Raw genomic sequence first — 19,590 nt, forward strand, 5'->3', positions numbered from 1 at the left:
GGTGGTGCAGTCGTCTAAGGCACTGCGATTCGCTGTGCAGAGTTGAGTCCCTTGGGCACGCCAGAAACCTATGATTGTGGATTTGAATCCTGGTGCGCCCTGATTATGTTTCTAGGTTTGTCAGCACCATAACTGTGCTCGTGTGTTTCACCGAAGTGGTAACGTCTGAGACCTGCATCACTTTGGGCTTTCCTCCCACATTAAGCTGACACGCCATGATATGACTGATATAATGTTTAAAGCGGGGTTAAACCCCACTCACTCACTCACTCACTCACTCACTCACTTACTTCACTGGCTTGTTATGAATTTCAATCTAGGCACTTCCCTAATGGTACATTTTTGACAACTGGAATTGTCATAATACCTGAAATATAACATGGGGATAAGGTCAAATATAAGCTTGTAAAGCTTGAGACTGGTCTGTTCCTCTACAGTTCAAATGTTTTCTGAAAACATGTCTGACAAGCTTTTCTTCAAACTACAAGTGACCGCCTCCGTGGTCTAGTGGTAGAGCGTCCGCCCGGAGAGCGGAAGGTCCAGGGTTCGATCCGCGGCCGCGTCATACCAAAAGACGTTAAAAGATGGTACTTGTTCTTACCCTGTCTGGTGCTGAGCTTTAAGCGGCTAAAACAAGGACTGGTCGGCTAGGAGTCCGTATACTGTGTCTGAGTGGGGTATTCATGTTAAACTGCGGCATGGTATCTCAGTGAGCTAGCACTATAAATCGGCATCAGTCCGGACTAGTACAAGCAGCCACACAAACACACACATGTACATGCACATCGCTATATAAGTGCAATAATCTTGGACGCGACGTTTAACCCCATTTCACCTCACCTCAAACTACAAGTTGACATCTCTGGATTCCACAAAGCAGGACTTCAGAAAAAAAATTAGACCACGAACCGTGGAACCTAGGATGCTTGTTGTAAATCACAGGTGCTTGGTAACAATACTTCAAGTTTGACACAAATGGTTTTAATTTGTTTTTTCTCAGATTTGTGAAAGTAAATATCCTGATTTACAGATGGGTTACGATAAATACTTTGTTATCTGATTCATATTTGAAGTTCAAAAAGGATTTGGATCATGACTGCCTAGCTGTGATAACTAGCTCCATATGGCATGCTGTGTTCTAGCTCTGTGGTAGGAAGGAGTGGGTGTACCTACTTGCACCATGTTGAATGTGGTTGTAATTTCTTCAGTAATATCAAAAGGGTAATCATAATGTGTCTGAAACAGGTTTGTTGGTGCTGGTTAATCTGAATGTAAGACAGGAGTGCTTTCAATGCTAATGAAATCCTTCTTGAGAGGGAATAAGGAGTTTCTGTTTTCACTGTTCTTGGTGTCAATACAAAATTGGGCACTAGCATTGTTACACCACCTTGTCTGGGAAAGTACAAACCCTTCTCACTCACTCATATGTCGTCACAATATGGCTGAAATATTGCCGATTTGATGTTAAATTTCACTCACTCACTCACTCATATGTCAGTGATATTGCAGAGAGGCTCATACATGTTCCCTCTACAGTTTGAAACTCTGTGATCCCTTTAGTTAAAAAGTGAAAGGTGTGAAGCTCATTTCTGGTGTCCCCTGCCATGATATTGCTGGAATATTGCTAAAAGCGATGTAAAACCATACTCACTCACTCACTTATAAGTGAAAGTGGTTTCTCTGTTGTTGATGTGGAAAATGTTGTGGTTTGTCTTGTTAAGCTTCTTTTCTGATAGCTGTTTTGTTTTAGATCAGATCCCATTCCACAAGGGACAGTGGCGTAGCCTAGTTCAGTGTTCAGGTTGAAGGTTGAATGTGTGGAGCTTGTTGCTTATTTTTGCTGTCCCCATAAAAAGCGGTGTAAAACCCAACTCACTTACACACTCCACCAAACCATCTTTGCTCTGTGACGAACGAAGGTCTATGCATAAGCGTTATGACAGTCATTGTACTGAGATAGGTCTGTAGAACAGGTCCCTAAATTATAAGGCCTCAATACATGTTTGAATTAAATGTAACATCTAAATCATAGTACTGTCAAACTTGACATGCAGTCTGTGAGATATCTTAATTGGGTGATGAATGGCCAAGTTCTTGTGGTGTATTTAGTTGATTGAGAGGTGTGTCTCTTCTGTGCAAGAACCAGCCGGCATGAGTTTGAATCCCAGATTCACAACAATGATCCTTGGTTTGGTTAAAACATAGTGTCAACAAAGTGACATGAATTGGGCACAAGTTTACTAAGTATACCCTCTCCATAAGAAATTACAAAGTATAAGTAACATATTTAACAATGTTGATAGACATGTAAAAGAACAGATAAGAGTGAGTGAATGAGTTGGGTATATCTTGGGAGGAAAGCCCGAAGTGATGCAGGTCTCAGACGTTTACCACTTCGTTGAAATCCACGAGCACGGGTATGGTGCTGACAAACCTGGAAACAAAATCCGGGCGTACTGGGATTCAAACCCACAATCATAGGTTTCTGGCGTGCCCAAGGGACGCTACTCTGCACAGCTAATCACAGCGCCTTAGACAACTGGGCCACCCGTGCCCCCAGAACAGATAAGATATATATATATATATATATGTACAATATGGTATTACGCTATAAAATTTATCACTTTCACATACACCAGTATACACCTGACAGAGTTGCAATACCAATCAAAGTGAGGTTTAAATCAATTGGTATCAGTTGGTTCGATCCCTTGAATGAGTCATACAAAAAGTCATTGAGAGATGGTACTTGTTTGTTACCCAACCTGGTACTCAGAAGAAAGGGGATAAACGAAATCAGTATCAATTTTAACTGAGGCATGGGCTAGCATTATAAAAGAGTCAAAAGTCTGGACGATTACAAGCAGGCATGCACGTCACTATGTAAGTAACAATCTTCAACGTGAGGACATTTTACCTCAGCTGTTTATTCGCAGCAAGGCATGGCAAGTCTGAAATGCATTGGCCTGAAATATATATGAAAATCTGTCTTCCACCACTTGTTGTGTCATCGAGACGAGGGGGACACCCATAAGCATCCAGAAACAATGGAGAATGGAATCAGGTTGTGGTGTGCTGGGTTTATCAAAACATTCATGCGCCTAAAATTCACTTACAGTAAAAGATTTATGTACCCTCTTAAAACCTGAGAGTTTGAATTGTTTCCATGCTGCCCAAGGATGGCAATGCCTGGGCCGATTGCATGTCAGTGAGCATGGTCACTATACTAGGTAAGAAGAGCTTGATTGTTTTCAGAGTGTGCAACTACTTGTCCATAGCGGGGGCACGGGTGGCCCAGTGGCCTTGCTGTACAGAGTTAAGTCCCTTGGGCACTCCAGAAAGCTATGATTGTGGGTTCGAATGCCAGTTTGCCCCGATTATGTTTCTAGGTTTGTCAGCATCATACCCGTTCTCGTGGGTTTCACCGAAGTGGTAAACGTCGGAGACCTGCATCACTTCGGGCTTTCCTCCCACATAAAGCTGACACACCATGATATAACTGGAATACTGTTAAAAGCGGCGTTAAAACCCAGCTCACTCACTCACTCACTTGTCCATAGCTGATGATAGGAGTAATAATGTGGATATTAAGAATACCAAGTGCAGGATATGGAAGGAGAATATCAGACCTGTTTTCAAGAACACTTCTACTTTGGCTGTTATCTTCATAAGGAATATGGAATTTAGAAAATATATAAAAATTTATAAAGACACAAATAATGGTACTCCAGACATGCTATAAATTGCATGTATTATATCAGGATTTCACGTAGATTTCATTAAAAAAACAACAATACCTGTTCTTCTAATGTATTAGCCGATAAGTAAAACTCTTTTATTAATGTGATTATTGTTTCAAAGTTTAATCTTGAAGTCCAAAGCCCAATTTGAAGTGTTGTTGTATAAAATTGTTTCTGTAACGGACTGCTTGAAGAATTAAGAACCCTCATTTTGATAAAAGGGCATCCTTAAAGTTTTCTTGTATGTAATATGACAGAAAGCCATTCAGATTAAACACAGTTATCTTCCTATTCTAAGTAACATCGTGATAACTGATCATGGACAACAGTTCAGTGAATGAAATCATTGTGCAGTGAGAGTTTTCAGTTTCAGAAATGTTAGATTTCATGGGAAGAGGTAAAGGATGCCCGAGATTGGCCGATAAGTTAATGTCCCCCCCTCCCCCGAGACATTCCATTGCAAGCTGCTCACAGGAGGTTGATGAGATGTAATGGTGAAATTGTTTTGTGAGAAAATACATTGTTGAAATTTGATGTTATGTGTTTGCCAGGAGGCGGGCTTGCACCCTGCTGCTTACTGGGATCCGAGGATCTTCTTCCCCTTCAAACAGATCCTCTGACCACATACAATCTGAAGGGTGTCTTATTTTTACATAATCGCTTCACGTTTTACAAGGAAATGACATGTATAATTGAGCATAACTCAAACATAATCTAGATCGTGGTTAAAGGGTGTAGTGTAATGTCTTTAAGATAGGAAGATTGGCACTGTTTGAAAACATTTGTTATGTACTAGGTCTTTCAAGAAGGGACCCGTGAAGATCTGGGTTAGAATAGGTCTTCAGCGTCTCATGCTTGTCATAAGTGGCAATTGTGCTTGTCGTAATATCTGGTGGTCAGGCACGCCGACATAGTCGATGCATGTCATCGTATCCCTGTTGGATGGATTGATGCTCATGATATTGATCACTGGATTGTCTGGACCAGACTCGATTATTAACAGAATGCTGTCATATAGCTTGAATATTGCTGAGTGAGGCATAAAAACAAACAAACAAAACATTCAAGAAGAATATATATACACCAAAACTTTCTTGTTTGTGCTGTTAACCTTGGGATATCTATTTTGTAAGTGTAGAGTTACCTTATTTGCCGTATTAAGTGACCTGCTCCAATAATCACCCTCTGACCATTTTGTAGACCAATCTGTAAGTGATCTTTATAAGTGCCCCTTACAGCCCATATTTTCCTGCGTATTTACAGAAAACAGCAGCAAAGAAAGGGCATATAATTGTCTTGTAAATTTTGTGGAAAATGGTTCAGTTTCATCCATGTTTGAACAAAGTTTATTCACTTCCGCTCGAACTCTGAAAACAAATTTAGCTTGTTGTTTTAATAGGCCCCCTGAGTGCTTATTACATCAAATATGGTAGATGATTCAACAGGTTCCACAAATTTTGTTTAAAAAAAATAGTTTGGCATATCATGAGAACTATACGTATAGTCATTGCAGGGTATTGGTTTGTCTTGTATCGCTGTATGTACACCAAAACATGAAGATCCGAAACTTAACAGCCGACTCAAGGTTCAACAGTTTCATACGCATATCTCAAGTGTTAAATAATTTATCACTTAACATTCAGGGTAAGATTTCAACATATCTTAAACCATCATCTATCCCTGGGCAACAAAACCGTCCCTACTTACCTGAGCAGCACAATGTATTCATCACCCAGTCAAGCAGGTGCCCTGTTATGTAGGATGGCCAAAGGTAAAGGGTGCTAAACGGTCATACCTACCCTTGTTTGTTCTTGCTATGAGGGTGTGTGGACACTTGTAGGGTAGTAGTGTTGACTGTAATCACATTCACTTGGATAATCAGCTTGTTGGCATGTGATCCTTGATGTACATACTTGAAGCATAACTACTAAGTGCTGCTGGAAAGGCTTATGAGGACACTCACCTGTCTGGTGTTTACGCTCACTGTCATTTTCTGGGCTACTAGTTCCTATTTGTAGGCTGAAATTGTGCCAACCCTCTCATTCAGACACCTCTTAGACACCTTCTACATGGTGTCCGTCTTATTTTAAGGTTTCTTATGTTTAGTTTTAAGCTTAAGATTGTGAGAGAACATTGACATTTCACTGCTGTGTGAATTTTTCACTTTTTGAAGTTTCATTAGAAGTGAACTTTAAGTCCACAACTTCGGGTCCTTGAGTGTGGGTGGCGCTCTGCCCATCTGGAAACTGATCAGGACTTGTGCAGACAAAGGTCTTTAAGACCTGCAGTTGCTGTTTAGTTAATGTATCTTTTGAGGGCTGACGGGTACTCGATCAGGGGAGATCATTCACATCTTCCCTTCTTTATCATCATGCTAGTTGCAGACATGGTAAACAAAAGGTACAATGTCTGAACACATTTTGACTTAAATGATGCTAAGAATAACAAACAAAATGTCTTGTGTTGCATATTTCTGCTGTATTTGGGTCCTTTTTCTTCTACCAACCAGACCATGGAGCTGTTTTGTCAAAGCAGTTTTCTGGTGTTACAAGCATTACATTTATGTAAAGACAATTTGACTTTGGATAATAAATCTATTGTACTCATTCCTCAGGATGTGACAGTACCATTAAGTTGTGAAAGCGGAATTTGTGCCTTGAGGGTAGCACTGGTCATTATGGCCCAGTCGTCTAAGGCGCGATACGCTGTGCAGAGTTGCGTCTCTTGGGCATGCCAGAAACCTATGATTGTGGGTTCGAATCCCGGTTCGCCCGGATTATGTTTCTAGGTTTGTCTGCACCATACCCGTGCTCGTGGGTTTCACCGAAGTGGTAAACGTCTGAGACCTGCATGACTTTGGGCTTTCCTCCCACATTAAGCTGACATGCTGTGATACAACTGGAATACTGTTAAAAGCGACGTTTAACCCAACTCACTAACTCACTCTTTGATATCTTGTACTAGTGAGCTGGCCTTGTATTCATTTGTCACTCTGGCTGGTCTACATCATAATAAACCAGTTTTTGTTACATGATTAGACCACAAATCTTAACCTAAAATGATCCCTGTAGGTTGTTTTCAAGAACCTTATATGCATATAATGTAAACATGCAGCTTTGATAGCTTTATAATTAAGCACCCTGTCTTCCTGTAACAAATTGTAACATGGCTATGATATCCGAGGTAATTGAGGAGTAGGCCATAGGCAGCCATGTTATGTCTGGTGTATGAAACCGAACACCGCCAGCTAATTCCTTCTGATAAAAGCAGTAAGAAATGTGAAACTTCTTCCACATGGTCCATATATGCATTTTTCTTGGCCACAAGCTGATGAAGAATGTAATATAGTCAATATGTGGATAACATTAACCGCTTAGAAAGCACTACTGGGCTGATATTTGATCGGGTAGAAACGTACAGAAGCTTTTCCATGTTATTAAAAACCATTTTGTCCAAACCTTCCCTTGTGCAGGACACATGGGAATACTGTTGGTCCTGAAACACCCAAGCTTGTGTTAGAGATTCAGGAGGCCAAGAAATGTCACACTTCTGTTTGACATGGATTAGCCATGTTCGCAATGGTAGTTTGTGTACTCACTGACCTTGAACATGCTTATTACTTTAAAAGGGCTTTAGACATCTTTATGATCATATGTGTTAAACTTACCACTCCCATCTGATGTTGTTTCGTCGCATAGATGTTTGGTATTAAATATATGGGAATTTGATGTGTTTGGTTAAGTTTAAATTATTGCTGATGCATTGTCGTTTTGATGAAATGGAAGGTGCATGCAGTGTAATGGTAACGTGATGGTTAGGGTGAATAACTCTGTTAGTTCCAAAATAAAGTGGTCAGGGGGTGTAACTCTGTTAGATCATAAATATGTAAAAAATATTGTGCCCATAATAAAATAAAACTGCACATATGACAGACTTCTTTTAGGTATTAAACAATTCTTCGGATGCTTATTCAGCAAATTGAGAAAGTGGTAATGATAAGATTTATATCTGCAGATACTCCTGTTAAGTTAGATCTACTAAACAAAATGGTGTACAAATTCAGTTTACTCACAATAAAATATGTCTGTATGACGAATCAGTTTTCTCAAGCAGTTTAACAACTTTTAGCATGCTTATTCAGCAAAATGAGAGAGGAATTTGCCCTGTATCCATTTCATTATACCCAGTTAAAACACTTCATTTACATTTGAATGGGCATGCCACTTCATGATCAGTACACAGAATACAAATGTCTGGTGCCATCAGTTATCCTAGGTCTGTGTTGTTGCTGTAGACACAGTGCTGTATGTCTCAATATTTGCCTCATTTTAGCCCCTTCAGCATTTTAATGCCCAGGTTTCATAATATTACTTAACCAGCTCTTGAAGCAGAGAATTTGTCTTTGTACATAAATATTCAAGATGGCTGCCATCTTTTCATAAGTGTTAAGATATTCATGGATGGGACACTGTGGGTGAGTATGTCAGACACGGCTTTTAATTAATGCAAGTTTTTGACAAGGTCCTCCACTATGGACAACAAAGCCCGACATTCCGAGTGTTTAATGCTCGACTGCCTTTCTGATATAGGAGGCATAACCATTTCAACACCAATGCCAGTACTTGTACAGCATTGGCCTTATCATAGGCTTATTTGCTTAATATTTCTTAAGGAGACAAAAAATTTGTTCAAACAGAAATGGGCAACAATAGTTTAATTTCATGTGTGTTTGCTGATGTTTGCTTTGACGGTTGTGCAAATACAAGCATGTCAGCTTACAGTTAGAGCAGATATAATCAAGTTCTTTGATTGTCCTGAATAAAGTTGCCGGCATATATAGAGTAGTGCTGGAAGTGACATTGATATATTGAAATATCTACACTTGAACATGGTTTATACAGTCTGGGATAACATATATGGGCTTGCAAATCACAAATGGAGTAAAATATATCCTGATATTTTAACAGAGAGTTAAAATCTAATTTACTATTGTAATTTATCACTTGGTATATTTTTTCTAAAGGTGTGACACAATTTGTCAGGAAACTATTTGATGATTTCATCCAATCATATTTACAAATATGTTTGTATGCATTGTTGTGCTGAAACACATTTTAAGAAGGTTATTTTTTATGGTGATGTTGACGTAGTCTAATTCATTATGCTTTTACCACCATACAGGTTAAAGATATTCATTATGCTTTTACCACCATACAGGTTAAAGCTATTTTTATTTTTTTTATGTTTTGATGTGATTTAGCTCATAGATTAGATAAGGTCCTATGGTATTTCCTTATTTTGACAAGATTGCATAAAAATTGATGCAAGGACAAGATGAGTAAGTCATATTGGGCTTGAAAAAGTGGAAGGTCATGGAATAGATAGACTCTTGTCACTATCTCAAGAATGGTTTCTTAATGTAACTTATTTGTATTTTCATTATCTATTCAATCCCTTATTTTCCTTGTGTTGGAAACAATGGATAGGGCACCTAATTTTTATGGTTATAGAAGCATGAGTGCAGAAAAGGAAGGCCACTATTAGTCTGTACCAAGCTACACACATTTAGGCTACTGATGGTTACACACAGTCTCTCGCTGCTCCATGGTGACACATAGTAGAATGTGGTCAAAAGAGGCAACTTAATTAAGTACCTTTGGAGACTCTGGGTTAGAAATTGTCCTGAGCAACCGATGATGGTTGTAAGAGGTGACTTATGGATCGGGTGGTCAGGCTCCCTAACTTGGTTGAGGCGTGTCAATGTACGCTGAAGGTGTGGATTGTCAGTCGTAATATCGATCTAGACTCTTATTACAGGCTGTCATCACATAGCTGGAATATTGCTGAGTGCCGTGTTAAATGACAAATACACACACACACATTCTTTTGCTGATTCTCAGACAAGTCACTCATTATACAGACAGTACACAAATACATGAAAATATGTTTGTTTCTACTTAATACTGAATGGAAAACTTCAAGTCATGCAATAAATTTACTACTAGTATGGTTTCTTCGTCATTGATGACCCATAGAACGCCCACATATGAGAAGTCAACAGCCTTGAGCCCACATGTTAACAAGTCTAAATTGAACACCAGTGGATGCATGGGTAAGTTCTTCAAAGGTCATAAAGAGCCTTCTGATACTGAGAGAGGCATCAGGTTAACAAGAGTGTTACAGAACTTACCTATCATGTGCAGAACGCTAATTAAGTGTGCTATGCATCAAACAGATTTGAAGTGCCTTTTCAGGTTCAGACAAGTGTGAGGCTTTGCGAGGTATGAATTATGTTAATTAGGATACAAGATGGCTCAACGAGAAAGGCGCAATTGAAATATTATTCCTCAAGAGATTATTCAGGGTTTGTGAAGGCTTGAATTTAGAGGGTTGTCTAACAATAACTTTTCTGTAATATGCTGACTTTGGCACTAAACAACAGTCTTACACATTTAAAATTGTTAAAGTCATCAATACAACTTTACACAAGTTCTATCGTCATTTCTGTGTTACAAGAGAAGTAACCAATTCAAACAAAATGGAAGTGACTTTCAAGATCGAGCGCTCATGAACCTTTATTAAAGTCACAGCAATGACACCAGGTGTTTGCAGATGTGTAAGCAAGTCCTGTATCTGCAGCTCCGCCATAAGGGTTGTTCATATTTTACAAGTTATACTTACTGAGATGGGACAGCATTTGTCACAGCTGTTAACAAGGCACTTCACTTCACCTGTTCTTTACACCATCTATATATACTGAAAAAGCTGCATGTGGTTCTGGTGTGCTGACAGTTAAGATGGAGAATTGTGCGACAAGCTCTGGCTTGGAGGAAGATCATATTATCATATTAGCATAGATTTCACAGTTTGAGCACACTGGTAGTCACAGATATATTGCGCAGATGACCCTATGACTCCATGTTGAGTAAGCTTGTTGAGTCACGAGGCAGTGTTATAATGGCTTGGTTATTTCAGAGCGACTTTTAAAGTGTTTTTGATGGTTTATACGCTTCTAATGTCAGGCAGCAGCCTGGAGTGTGGTTATTCAACACAGGCATTTAAAGTGCTAGAGCATCAAGTACTGTCCCTGATAAGTGGGTGGCAAAGGCCGGTTTACAAACAGTTTGGGAAAAGGAACTGAAGGAATGGCCTTCCATAAGTGGCAGTTTGGGAAAAAGACGGCTTAAATGTATAATTTCACAACCTAGTTTCTTTGTTGTTGGATGGAACCTTAATGCTACATTAAATTGAGCGCCAAGTTGTGATTGACAAATTTGTCTACCTTTCTTGTTGCAGTTGATTGAAATATTCTTTCTTTTCTTATAAAGACTGGTTGGTGTCAGAAATTACATCACAGACATATTGTTCATTCAACAGAAAATTGCAAATCATTTTTTCTCACATGTGTCTTCATCACTTATTTTTTACATCTGTCTGTAATATTCTGGCAATGTCTGCTCTTTCATTTTCTTGAAGCTTGAAGCTGTGAAGGTAAAAAAGATAAGGACAGTGACATTGTATATATTCTGTCAGGCAATCAGACCACCTCGATGTTAAAACTACTTGTCCTTATAATATTTATTGGCACTTTTGTAGTGTGCTTGTATAATTGTCAAACCCAGGGGTAAAATATAAGTGCATATCTATATATACGGATGGTTTTATTGATGATGAAGCCAAGAAGTTAATATTGAATTTCATTCTTGGGTTGTATATGATGATTTATTACCCATGTTTCTTTATGAGACGACATTGATGCATGTAGTTGTAATGAGGACCCAACATTAAGGAGACAGTCTGCTCAAGTAGGGAATAAACAGGTTGCCCAGGTTGATATGATGTAGGAGATGTCTGGGGCCACACTCCTGTGAACAGACATGCTGACATTGCCCTACTTACATGCCTCTCTCAAAGTGGCAATTATCTAGTGTAAAGCAGGGTTATAGTTACACAAGAATCTGATGGATATGTCGACACATATGGTATCTGCAGAGGGGGCACGAGTGGCCCAGTCGTCTAAGGCGTCGCGATTCGCTGTGCAGAGTTGTGTCCCTTGGGCACGCCAGAAACCTATGATTGTGGGTTCGAGTCCCGGCTCGCCCCGATTATGTTTCTAGGTTTGTCTGCACCATACCTGTACTCCTGGATTTCACCGAAGTGGTAAACGTCTGAGACCTGCATCACTTTGGGCTTTCCTCCCACATTAAGCTGACACGCTGTGATATAACTGGAATACTGTTAAAAGCGACGTTTAACCCAACTCACTAACTCACTCTTTGATCTCTTGTACTAGTGACCTGGCCTTGTATTCATTTGTCACTCTGGCTGGTCTACATCATAATAAACCAGTTTTTGTTACTCACTCACTCACAGACTGGTATCTGTAGTTGACTTTGAATAAATAGATTAGATTGAGATTTATAACTCCATTCTATTTTATTTCTTGGTTCGATCTGATTTCCCAGGAAAGATGAGAATCTTGGTGTGCCTTTGGTATTGCTGGAACATTATTAAAAGCGGTTCTTGTACATCTCACTCATAGGCTTTTTCACAAGGCAATCCTATCGCTATGAGTATGGTTACTCCAATGTGAGCAAAAACTAATTGTCAAAGCACTGAAATCATTGTTTAGTTTACCCATGTCTATAACTCTCATGTTTGAATGGATCAGACAGCTGAAGTCAATGACTAATGAAGACCATTCACTAGTTTAGTTCTGTGTCAGACTTGCTGATACTGTGGTCTTTGTCTTCTCCTGAAAAGTACCCTTTTGTGATATGTTGGAAGAAACCCTGTATACTCATGGGCAGAAACTATTTGTATATCCAGTGTGTATGACAGATAGTTCTTTTTCAGGGGAGTGACACTCAAGATACTACCTTATGACATTGACAATTTCATAAAAATGATCCCTATAATTTTTTGTTGAGTAAGATAGATAGATATTGATAGATGCTGGACATTTTTTGCTGAACATATATATGCTGAACAAAAAGTGTTAATGACCATCCTGAGTATTTTGGGGGATATTTTTATGAATTTGTGTGTTCAATAAAATATTATGAGCCATAACCTTTTTGTTCAGTATAAGTTAAGGTAGCAATAAGCATGCTTCTACAAATGTTTCTGTTTCTGAATTACTTAGTACTTACAGTCCATGTCTTTCTTTCAGATGCTGAGGCGTCTTCAGAGATCGACCTTCTTGGTGCAATAGGAGTACCATCAGATGGGAGGCCAGGAATTGGCTACGATACAGGAATCGATGGATACCCAACATTTACTCTTAGTAAAGAAGCATTAATACGCCAACCGGCGCAGATATATTTCCGAAAACCCTTGTATAGGGATTTTGCTGTAGTAATGACATTGAAGCCCTACACACAAAGTGGTGGTTTCATATTTGCAGTGGTGAATACCTACCAAACAGTTATTCAGTTTGGAGTCAGTATAACAGACTCACCTCAGGAGCCCACAAAGCAAGTCATTACTTTATACTACACACCAGATGCCAAGTTTGCAGAGATATCTAGTGTGATTGCTTCCTTCACTGTGGATTCCACGGTAAATAAGTGGACAAAAATTGCCCTGCGCGTTGAAGAGGATACAATAACTCTCTATCTTAATTGCAAAGAATCTGATCAGGTTTCCTATAATCGGAAAAGTGGAGAATTGGATTTTGAACCAGGATCAAGTGTTTTCATAGCCCAAGCTGGACCAAACTTCAAGTCAAAGTTTGAGGTAAGTACAAATGTGGCATTGTAGGGTACTGAGCAGCGTTAAACCATACCCAGTCACTCTAAGATGATTTTAACTCCAATACTCTAACACAGACTTACGACAGTCGTAGTGCTAAGGTTGTTTTGTACAATGGCACCCAGTTCGACTTACATATCAGTTACTTAATACAGTGCTGCTCAAAGAAGTTACAATAGATGTACATGCATGGTATCTTACTTGTTACTCAAAAACGCACAGTTACACACATATGCCTGTCTGAATGTCTGCATGGTGCATTCATGTCTTTCGATGTTTTCCACACATACTCGGTTAATTCCAGAATTGACAGCCAGGGCACAAAAAGGACAATTTAATGTAGCACACATGCTGTCCTTAGCAGCTGAGCAGCATGTTTTTACAATGTGAAGGAATGGAGAGTCACATGTAGAATTGAGTCTTACTACTATTTATACACAGGTAATTCTGGGTAAAAAATCTGTATACATGTGAAGTAAAACAGGTACTTGACATATCAACCCCCTTGGTAGTTCATCGACCGACATACTGTGGTTTTAGCTTGGCACCAATGTGCACCAGCAGGCAGGCGCCATGGTATACGGACTGTTTCTCACATCCTCCTCATATGATAATAGTTGGTATAGGAATGCGTGCGGACGACCTCTAACCTATGATATCAACCAGTAGATATGTTACATATTGTCCCCATATTGATAATAGCATAGAGTTATTGCCTACTTGGAAAGCCTTGTCAGAGTGGCGGAAGGGTGGGAAATTCAAAATACTGTAACAAATTGTCCTGACCTTTCTACCAAGTGTGATAGGACATGATTCATGCCTCCACCAGCCTGCTGAACATGATGAATTGTTTATAAAAACACATGTATTTATATATTTGCTAAGTTTGTTTGCTATAATAGGCTTTTCGGATAAAAAGAAGGTAACCATAAAAAAAGTATCAAGTTTTAAAAATATGACATTAGGCACATTGTTTTGTTCTTTGCGATGTTATTTTCGTGTTGGAGGACAGTTTATTATGGTATTTATTTATTCTTATTTCCTGAGTTTATTGACAATTTTTTTCAAAATCGTGTGGTAGTGTTGCACATATAAACAAACCATGGTCCTAGACTTCTTCGTGATGTTTGCTTTGGGAAGGTTGCTGCTGTATAGGTGATTGGATCATGGACAAATATACACAGTCGGTGCAGTCGAGAAGATTTCATTTCCAGGATAGGTCATGTCATCTCAAGCTGTTTGGGGGGCAGTCATCCTTAGTAATCTATTCTCAGTAAGATGTTCAATACTTTAATCAGTAGTGACAGTTGATGTCTTGGGTAATATTGCTTGGGAAACAGGAACTTGTGATGTCAAGAGCTGCAACTTTCTGTGTCTTTGAAAGGGAAGGGAGGGATTAGCGATGCAAGGTTCCACAGGTCTTGGGTATGAATCCTACATTACCCCTGATTATAGTCTTTTGTCAACACCAGACCTGTACTTATGAATTTCACCACTGTAAGGAACATGTTACTTCAGACCTTTCTCTTCAACTAACTGTGTATGACAATAATTCTGGGACGTTAACCGAACTTGCCCATATAATACATTTCTTTCTGAATCACTTCACACTGAAATCCTAGTTCTATCCCTATCTCTGATACAACTGACCGCCTCTGTGGTCTAGTGGATAGGGCATATGCCCGGAGAGCGGAAGGTCCAGGGTTCGATACCATGCTGTGTCATACCAAAAGACGTTAAAGGATGGTACTTGTTGTTACCCTACATGGCATTTGGCATTAAGGGGCTAAAACAAGGACTGGTCAGCTCAGAGCCAGTATACTGTGTCTGAGTGGGGTATTCATGTTAAACTAGTCACTACAAGCAGGCACAGACGCACGCACACACGCACACACACACAGACACGCATGCACGCACGCACACACGCACGCACGCACGCCAGTGCAATAATCATGGATGGGACGTTAAACCCCATTTCACCTCACCTCTGATACAGTGTCAAACAAAGTTTCCTTGTCAGGCAAATTGGGAACTAAAATTATTAGCAGTGATGTAGCAAAGCTGTCAGACCTTTATGTTTGCTGGTCCTGATATTAGATTTGGATTTTAGAAAATTCCAGTCTGGTAAGTTACACTTATTTTTGAGTGGGGCGAATATCTAGAGGGTCTAGATAACTGGGAGAACATGTGGTCAAGACTGTAATGTTTTTTTGTAGCAGGTCTATCTACTCAAAAGGACTGTAAGCATCACTGGACAGTACACAACTAGGACCAGAAGGCTCCAATATGTTACTTTCATATCTGATATCGGCCATTCTCCGTAAAGGGCAAACTCAGTTTATCAGACGAGACAAGAGCACCATGTTCTGATTATCAAACAACAGAAATAGAAAGATTTGTGGTAACAATCATGTAGATATAGGTCTGCAAGTCCTAGAATACCACACCACACATGGCCAATACCTGTGGCAGGAGACGTCCAATTACCATAACAGTTTAGAGATGTAGAAACAATTTGGTCATGTTTACGCAGTTGTTGACCTGTTTTCATAGGATAAAAATGACCAAAAAGCATTCCTAATACAGAGATGAACAATATAGCTGAGCTGAACATGCTGTAAGATTACTTGTTTATGTGGAATGTAGAGTTTCGACGTGCATAATTCCATGAGATTGTTTTGTGCTTACTGTTATACATTTTTAAAGAAAGAACATGTAAAAGATTCATTTTTTTGTCAGGGCAGAGACAAATGGCCAAAGAAGGCTACTCATTATATTGTGATTAGTATTTGTGTCAAGATTTGGTTTTCAAAATGTTGAGGTGTTGCAGTGTGTACATTGAGCTGCCTGAAACTACCCATTGAAAAGGGGGTAAAAAGTATCAACAATGATTAACAGCTCCTTAAACCCAACTGGGTATCTTTTAATTAAAAATATAAAAATATAATATGAATATCATAATTCCCATCAGCTTTACTCAAAATGTAAAAATGGTTGTAAAAAGTTTACATTTAAGAGCAAGCTGTTTTATCTTGTTTTCATGGTTACTGTGGAAACTGGCAAGTGCTCAAGGTAATACTCCGAAGGTGATTACATCGGGCAAAAAGTGCTGAAATAATTTGTTTGCGCAGATTCGGCAATGTTTGTAAGATTGCATCAGATTACTGTTAATTAAGGATAGGAGACAGAAAGCAAAACAAGAATAGCTGGGATGCTGAAGATGAGGTGCCACAAAGTGGCAAGTCAATGAAGTCACATCAGAAGTACATCAACTTATCTGTTCGAGACAATGGTGCCAATAATGAATGCACCATGATGTTAACAGACCTACATATGCAGGGTTTTATGCGACGCGCAAATGTGCCTCCAGAAACACAATGTAGAGAATGGATGCACAAAAACATATACCCGAGGGCACAATAATATTGATTGTACCTGACGTGACCCGTAATGGGATGTCCTCAGATCTTTGGTTAGTGATAGTGAGATTTTTAATGAGATTGTTAATTTGTTGTGCCATACATGCCCTAGCAATACTTGGAAACTAATCCAAAGTGGTGTTTGAGGTGATCAGTAAGCTACATTCAGACATCCTGATTGATGTGCAGGCAGTTTGTTAGAGACAAGGTACCATGTTCCATGTCTACAGTTTTCTGTAACATCAAGCCAATGAACATGGTCAGGTGATACGATTGATAACGTCTGGCAGTGTAGACAGTCAGGCCACCCAATGAAATACTTTTAGGATTCCTGACTTTCTTTATGTCCATAGCGGTCAGACTTGACTTGTCTGTTGAGTTGTGCACTCGCCTTCCGGTAAATTGTTTTTTGTGTGTCTTGATTTCTTCTGCTTTGATGTGACAACTGGCTTCAGACAGAGGTATGATTGCCTTTCCTACTTTGAACACCTTTTACTGGTTGAAAGCAGTCTGACTAGGTATAAATGTCTGTCTCTATTAGTAGGATGTATTACTTTCCAGCATGTGTTCTTGTTCATAGAAGTGGTATTCAAGTACAACTTGCAGATGCAACAGATCTCCTTTCTTTAGTCAGGACTTATTCAAAATCTCAAAGAACAATGCCGAGTAAGCATGTTTTCTCGTCAGTTTAATTTGCATTTGGTTTAGTTTTTGGATTTTATTTTTTCTGCATACACATGAAAAGTGTTTGAGCAAAATCATAATTGGGAGTGTTACAATATATTGAACTGTGGATGCATTGCAATTGTTTTAGATAGTATGAAAAACAATCGATAGTTTCAATAGTTGCAACTGGTTATTGTTATGACAATAATTATCTAAATTTCATACCAACCTGTGTGCTGGTTAGCATGAATCACGGCAACTTCATAATAGAGTTACTTCCCTTTGGTTTGATTTGCGACAGGGAGGAAAATGGCCAATACATTATTCATTTCTATTACAATAAATGATAAAATATCAAGTCTTAAAAGTTGTTTACTACTATCACAATACAATCACAATAGTGAAAAGAGCCCCAAAAGTTGTCCCTAAATATAAACCTTTGAAAGTTGACAATATTCATATTTCAACTGAAGTGTATGGTTAATAATATTGCCCTTCAATAATATCTGTTACAACAATTTATGACTGCTTAAGTAACAAAAATGGTCTATATTCCTAAAGCCATCACTTCTGATCCAAAAGTTTGTATCTCATTTGTAGGTAGTAATCATTCATTAACTTAAAAAACAAAATTGCTAGTGACACACTTATCAGCCGTCATCAATGGCATGCAAGTTGCACAAGACAGTTCTTTTGTGATATGTACAATACCATCAACCTCAAAGGGTTACTGAGTAAAGAACCAGTTCTTGTACAAAAAGCATTCCAGCATTGACATATTTTGGATATTCTTTTCATAGCCAAACAGACTCAAGATACTATGATAAGAATTAGTGTTCAGGAATCCCTCCTTGCACAGGATGTATGCATTGATGGTCATCCTGTATGTTGAAGAGGAAGCCTTTCTTACACCTCTCATCCTACTGCATGCTGTGTGTACCACACCTGTTAGTGAAGTGTTTGACATGCATCTGTCAGCACTCAGTAGGAGATACACATACTTGTCTACAGACATGTGATATACAAGATATTCAATACTTGGAGTGGTCAGTAGCCAATTGGGTGATGCTCCATACTCCACCATGGACGTATGATATATCAGGTGTACAATAATTGGTATGGTCAGTGGCCAATGTGGCGTATGATTGGATATATGATATATAACATATTTGACATCAGTGTTTGTTATGTCAACAAGGCATTTTACATGCCAGAACTTGGCTTACATGTGATATATCTGGTATTCATTGACACTGGTGGTCGCTATTTGGTCTTTGTTTGATCTCTCTGACAAGATGTATATGCGATATACCAAATATTCAACGGTCAGTACTTGAGCCACATGCTTGACCGCCATGTGTCATGTTATCACATGGTCAGTTAACCGTTATGAGGCATCTGGATCTCATTCATTGACAGGTAGGAAGTAGAAACTATGATATACGTAGTAATATATCCTTGGTACCATATGCCCTGTTTTCACACTTGCTTGGCCACATGTTTGACCCCATTTTGAAAATTTGCTGATGCAACATAAAATGTTAACTCACTATCAAGTTCAAGTCGTTGCTTTAGTACTAGTTTGTTCTTAAAATTTTGACATCTTGGATATGAATGACTTTAACAACAGCATTAGACTGCTGTAATTACAACAGACAGGTATCATTTTTATTGTATCAATCTTTGAACTAATGTGATGTGGATGCAATCCTAATATCATGTCAAACTCTGGTAACACTATTCTCATTACTCTTGAAAGCACATGGGTACAATGTGTGAAGACCATGTCTGGTGTCCCCCGCTGTGATATTGCTGGAATATTTCTAAAAGTGGCGTAAAACCATACTCACTCACTCACCATCTCTCTGGCTTTTGGAAAATTGTAAATCTCTTTTCGATATTATTCTGAAAAACATGATGCATGACCCAAACATTCTCCCACTTGATTAGAGTCCAAACTTGTTTATTCATGATAATAATGGGGTGTCATATTATAGTGTATTTCCTGGATA

General features: G+C 38.9%; 1 protein-coding gene across 5 annotated transcripts in view; it reads left to right on the forward strand.

Annotated features, from left to right (window-relative positions):
• Positions 1–19,590, forward strand: part of LOC139465778 (collagen alpha-1(I) chain-like) — a 108,875-nt gene that overhangs the window by 52,779 nt on the left and 36,506 nt on the right. For all 5 annotated transcript variants that reach the window (XM_071247676.1, XM_071247680.1, XM_071247678.1 and 2 more), the window contains one exon: positions 12,913–13,478. In XM_071247676.1, coding sequence (XP_071103777.1) covers positions 12,913–13,478 — 566 coding nt within the window. The remainder of the gene's footprint in view (positions 1–12,912; positions 13,479–19,590) is intronic.

This window comes from Haliotis cracherodii, unplaced genomic scaffold, assembly GCF_022045235.1.
Source record: "Haliotis cracherodii isolate W230 unplaced genomic scaffold, xgHalCrac1.p SCAF_18, whole genome shotgun sequence".
NCBI classification, from domain to species: domain Eukaryota; kingdom Metazoa; phylum Mollusca; class Gastropoda; order Lepetellida; family Haliotidae; genus Haliotis; species Haliotis cracherodii.